The 6,396-nt window shown below is 40.0% G+C and overlaps 1 protein-coding gene across 1 annotated transcript in view; it reads right to left on the reverse strand.

Moving 5' to 3' along the window:
- Nucleotides 1–2,510, reverse strand: part of LOC102817909 (zinc finger protein 300-like) — a 12,837-nt gene extending 10,327 nt beyond the window's left edge. Inside the window, exons 1-2 of the mRNA XM_006867675.1 lie at nucleotides 2,475–2,510; nucleotides 940–1,066 (exon numbers count right to left, since the gene is read on the reverse strand). Of these exons, the coding sequence (XP_006867737.1) occupies nucleotides 940–1,066; nucleotides 2,475–2,510 (163 nt within the window). The remainder of the gene's footprint in view (nucleotides 1–939; nucleotides 1,067–2,474) is intronic.
- Nucleotides 2,511–6,396: the final 3,886 nt, after the last annotated feature.

Genomic DNA, 6,396 nt, shown 5'->3' on the forward strand with positions numbered 1-6,396 from the left:
GTAGTGAGGTTGGCGCAGGATCGGACATTGTTTCGTTCTGCTGTGCATGGGGTCGCTATGAGTCGGTTCCAACTCAATGGCACCTGACAACAACAACCCCACTCTCTAGGTTGGCTCTGTATGATCAGCATTGGACAGCAAACCACAAGGTTGGCAGTTCAAACCCACCAGATTCTCCTTGGAAACCCTACAAAGGGTAACTATGAGTCAGAAGCGACTCGATGTAACTTAACAACTACAACAATCCCACTCTCAATCCTCTTACTGATTTATCTCATAAGAGCACATGAGGGATCATTACATAACTGCCAAACCACTGAAAATCATGCCTAATCAAGTTGATACGTATTTGTGGGTGATACAATACAATCTATAAAATAACAAAGGAGAAAAGCTGATCAACAATTCAGTTGACAGAACTGTATCCCTTATAAGGATCTGTTCAAATCATAACAGAAAACATCTGTGAATGTGACCTTATTTGAAAATTAGGAGATGTAATAAAGTTAGGATGAGATCACACAGCATATGGTTAGGCCCTAAAGCTAATACATAAAAACAAGATGATTTGGAGATGAAGAAAAGCACAGCACCATTTAAAGACTGGGGCAGAAATTGGAATGATTTACCTATAAACCAAGGTACATCAAGGATTGCTGTCAATCACCAGAAATCAGGAAGAGGCAAGGTAGATTTTTCCATGGAGCCCTCAGAGGGGTTTGGCCTTGCTGACACTGATTGTGGACTTCTAGTCTATAGAATTCTGGAAGAATACATTTCTACTTTTTTTTGCCACCAGTTTGTAACAATTTGTTAAGACAAGCCTTAGAAACCAATACTAGTAGAGAGAGAACAGGAAGTGACAAAAAGGATAAAAAAAAGTAGCAGTCAAGAACAGAGAGAATTGAATTCCAGAGTTACATTGTGAGGTCTGCTCACCCACTGAGATGAGAAGGCTGTAGTTCTCCAGCATCACATCTCTGTATAGGGTCCTCTGAACAGGGCTCATGCATTTCCACTCCTCTTGGGTGAACTCCACGGTCACATCCCTGAATGACACTGATGCCTGTAAAACCACATTTTTGTTCAGTCTTAAGGGTTTAGAAACAGGGGACAAGGAAAACATTTTTGGAAACTCATCATGTCTGCTGTTAAGACAAATGTAAAAATGAGTATTGTGAAGTTTTTCTTAGGCCTTGGAAGTATCACACAAATAATATATTGTTCTCACACCCTAAGTCATTTGTATTTACACCATTCCTCAATTATGAACATGGCTAGGTTCCAAAGGACAAGTCATTGTGTGAAAACCAGCATTATGGGGAAATGCAGGATGATCATTAACAGATCATAAATATTAAAGGACAAGGATATCATCACATTACTGCCAAACCAGTGAGAATCATGGCCAGGCAAGTTGATACATAACTTTAACCACTGCAGCCAGTATTTTTCTTGCCTTGCATCTTGGTGTTCATTACCAGACTTGTGTCATTAATGCACAAAATAGTTGAATAGTAGATTTTTATCTATTGTCATAAAAGTGAAATGCCAAACAACAAAATGGCTATTAAGTGAAGAGTAGGTGTACTTATAAAATATATACATATACTGTCAGCTAATAGGATATTGTTGTTAAGTGGCATTGAGTTGGTTCCAACTCACAGCAACCCTATATAGTGTTTCCAAGGAGTGGCTGGTGGGTTTAAACCACTGACTCAAGGTCCAGTGCATTATCCTACAGTGCCACATCAGTTGATACATTAATAGCTAAAGCTCACTATCTTTGGTCTTAAAGTTACTTTAAATAGGCTTACAATAATCTTTTAGCTGCCCCAATATGATAAGGATTGTCCTGATCACTTTATGGGGTATAAAATCAAACCTTTCTCAAGGGAACAATAAAGAAATTGATGTAAGACAAGAAGGTACCACATATCCAGACTTATATTTCAGAAGCAATGCTCAAGAAAAGTAGAGTGATTTAAGGAATTGAAGAGAAAAACTCACTCTTTTGTTGGGACCTGGAACTCTGCAATTAATATTTCCACTGGCCATATACCCAGGGTCCTGTAATTTGCAGCCTCCTATTTAACCTGATTTAACCTGCCACTGTGACTGATCTCTCCATCCAAGGTTGACATGTACTGCCATCGCAGAGCTCGTGCAACTGCTCCCTCTAGGCCCCTTTGAGAATGCCCTCCTGCCCACAGGCTGAGGAGCCAGGTATACAGCCTTGTGCTTGAACACACAGTTGCCTACAGACAGTTGCACAGTACTATGTCAGGGAAATATGGTGGACTAGGAAGAAAGGTTGTGCAGGCTCTCTGCAGCAAGAATATGGGTAACTGGAAGAGACGGATATAGAGGAGGGCCCTGGAACTTTGAACTCCACAGGAAGGGATAGAAAAGTGGATCAAGTGCTTACTGGGAGAAAAAGTTGAATAGAGATGGCAAGAGAGGATGTGACTGACTAGCAGTAGCAGTGGGACAGATCCTGCTGCAGCCATCTTGAGAGCTTCATGAACAGCTTTAGAGAAGAGAAAACATATTCATATTGCAGAAAGCGACCTGTGGCTCATGGAGACAAAAGTGTAATTTAATTTAATTTTATTCCCTTTTTTTCAACCAGTTTACAACCCCAGGGCATCTCCCACTTTCTAGAGGGTTAGAGCCATGAGGAAGTTGTGAGCCCAAAGGAAGTGCTATATACAATAACATAACTAGGGCAGGCTCTCATCCAAATATGCAACATTGATCCTAACTAGCCCTAACTGGCTCTCATTAGGAGAAGAGAGAAAAAAAAGCAGAAAAAAAATCAAATGAAGGAAAGGAGGTGGGAGATCAGTGTGGGTCCGCCTGATGTAGCATGGGCATTTTGAACTTTCTCAGGAGTCTGTGAAGGCAACAGGCTAGCAGGTGGTGCAGCACACTGCTTATTGGCAGAGAGACAGCCACTGACTTTGATTTTTCGCTGTGTGGACTGTTTTTGTTGTTGTTGTTGGCTTGTTTTCTTTTTTTTCTTGTATCACATGACAAGAGACAGCAACTGTGGCCATACTGCCAAGCCACAGCTATACCCTCTACAGCACCACCAATTTAAATCAGAAAACAGATGAAAATTAAGGAAAAGTAGATAGTAATACTAATACTAATTTTAAAACTCCACAATTTAATTTCAGACAAAGCCAACTTCTGAACAAGGAAAATTATCAGAGATAAAAAGGGACATTACATAACGAGAAAGGGATCAATTACATAAGAAGACAAAAAATCCTTGATAAGTCTCAATCTAAGAACAGAGCATTTATATTTGAGTAAATAGAAAATATTGCTATGAAATCAAAGAAACTTCATTAGACAAAATATCAAAATGTAAAGAAAGCCTTTGGTTCTCGACATTTCTTCCATCTAGGTCTATACACTTCTGAAGAATGGGTCTCTGTAGCACTCTTCCCCCCAAAAGTAGTCTGTGCTTTTACACTTATTACATTTATGCCGTATCAATATGGCAGTTTGGACATCCTTGAGGGTCTCAAATTGTGTTCATTTTAAGTGCTCTTTGAGTTTGGGTGACAAAAATATGGCCAAAGTGGCAAGATTAAGGCTGCCGAGTAAATGGAATAAAATTTCCCAATGAAATTCTCTTAGGATAGCTCTTGCTACCCTTTATGAATGAGCAGGTGCATTGTCATGATGGAAAAAATAATTTGGCACAACTTTCCTGGTCTTTTTCTCACCAATGTAATTTTCAATTTTCTTAAACTTCTTCCTAATAAGCCCCCATAAGTGTCCTGTGTCCTTCAAGAAAATATATCAGTATTTCCCCTTGGGAATCATCTGAGCTGAGCTCTCTGCCTTAAACTTAACTGATCCAGCAGATCACCTCAGAAGCAAGTTTTGATTGGACTTTGCTCTCTAAACTGTACTGGTAACCAAGACTCATTCCTGGTTACAATTCATTCCATAAAAGTGTCTTCATTAGCTGTGATATTGTTTAAAGTCCTCTCAGTTAGCAGATAGGCAGTTGATTACTGTGCCACCAGGGCACACTTATCATAGTAACTAAAATAAACAAACAAACTGACAATACCAAATATTGACAAGGATGTGAAGCAATAGGAATCATCATTCATGGCTGATATGAAAGCAAAGGATTCTGTCACTTTGGAATAGTTTGCCACTTTCATACAAAAGTAAACAGCTTTACCACACCATTAAGCAATTGTGCTCCATACAAATGTAAAACTTTTATTTAACTCAAAAACTTTTACACAAATGTGTGTATGCAGTTTGTCCCAAACTGAAAGCAAGCAGGACACCCTTAAAAAGATGAATGGATAAACACACTGTGGTATATCCATAAAATGAATATTATTCATAATAACAAAATGATAAGACATAGAGGAACTGCAGATACATATTGCAAAAATGACTGGTGAAAGTCTGAAAAAGCTACACACTGTCAAGTATTTGACATTCTGGAAAAGGCAAAAATACACAGAAACAAACAAACAAAAAATCACTGCCTGTGCAGGGGTTAGAGATGGGGAGAAAGGGTGGGGGATTTTGAGGCCAATGATCTATTCTACATGATACTACAATAGTGGACACATGACATTGTGCATTTAGCGAACCCATAATGTGTACATGATTGTCTTCATCATCTTGTGCTGCTATAACAGAAATACCACAAGTGGATGGCTTTAAAAAACAGAAATTTATGCTCTAACAATTCAGGAGGCTAGTTCAAACTTAGAATGCTGGTTCTACTGGAAGGATTTCTCTCTCTGTTGGCTCTGGGGAACACCCTTCTCTCCTTTCAACATCTATAGTTCTAGTCTACTGTTTTTATTTTGTTTGGATTTACTATCAATACTCAAAGAAGCAGCACTGAGTGGATCCAAGTAAATTAAAACAATAACCTTCTATTAAAAATGAATCACTCTAGGCTTCCGGTATGGCAGGACAGCCAGGGAAGTAAGGTAGGGATGGGCTCCAGGGAAAAACGAGTGGGATCTCACAAAGGAAACAGTCATATACCAGTCCCACGGCTTTTAAACTATCATAAAGTCTCCTGAACTCACATTTTTGAGAAATCACGCTAATAAGGAAAAAGAAAGACGCATATTTTGGGACTCCTGCCTGCGGGTCCACGGGTCGCTCTTGCGACTGCAGAGTTTAGAGGGCGGGGCCAGGGTCGGCCCGAGGTGCAAGAGGCGACCTAACTTACCCTGCCCCCGCTTGATATCCCAATAAAAATTGGCCGGGTGCAGCTCACCCACGCACGGAGAGTGTGATAAAGTCGGCGGCGACTTTTTGACATCATCTATCATCCCCCATCTGTCCTGCATCTAAGCCACCTGCCCCCACTCCTAGCTAGCAGCGGGGATCCTCCAGCAGCTGTTCTGGCCGGGCTGGGAACAGAAAAAGTTAACCAAAGCCACATATCTGCTCCAATGTGGTGATTTCTGTCCATGCATTTACATTATTTCTGCTTTTAGTCCTTTGGATTACACATCCCTCCTGGAGGTGGGAACTTATCCTCCCTACGTCCCATAAGCAATCGTGGCCATATAGCCAAGCTACAACATAATACTCCACCACTTAGACAAGACCCAACAACATCTGCTACGCATTACAGACGAAAAGAGAAGCCCATCTCGTGATCATCATCATCATCATCATCATCATAATAATAATAATAAAACAATAACCATGACCAATAAGAAACAATCAACTTTATCAAAGCATGTCCAAAAACAGAAGAGGGGAGCTAACACAAATGAACTGGGGACAGACAAAGGCTTTATAGAGGAGGAGGAATGGCTTATGGATATGCCTGAGAGGGAATTCAGAAGAATGATATGGAAACAAATTCAAATAATCCGAAAAAGGGTCGAGGAAAATAAGGAAGAAGTAAAAAAAAAAATCTCCAGGAACAATCAAATAGGACTGACACAGCATTGGAAACAATTCAAAACCTGCCAAAAGATGCCCAGGTGATCAATAATAAGATATCAGAAATAGGCAATAGCCTGAAAGGGGAAAGGAGCAAACTAGAAGAGATGGAAGCCAGAACTAGTGAGCTGGAAGACAGATCTCTCAATACTACCAAGGTAGATGAACAAGCAGCTAAAAGGATAAAACAATCTGAAGAGGGTCTAAGATTTATGCTGGATAACATGAAGAGGAATAACGTAAGAATTATTGGCATTCCGGAACAAGAAGAAACAGAGAAATCCACAGAAGAGATCACTGAAGAGCTTCTGGAAGAAAATTTCCCTAACATCTTGAAAGATGAGAAGATAAACATTCAAGAAGCCCAACGTACTCCAGGAAGGATAGACCCCAAAAGAAAATCTCCAAGACATATAATAATCAAGCTCTCAAAAA

This window comes from Chrysochloris asiatica, unplaced genomic scaffold (assembly GCF_000296735.1).
Source record: "Chrysochloris asiatica unplaced genomic scaffold, ChrAsi1.0 scaffold00107, whole genome shotgun sequence".
Lineage (NCBI taxonomy): Eukaryota > Metazoa > Chordata > Mammalia > Afrosoricida > Chrysochloridae > Chrysochloris > Chrysochloris asiatica.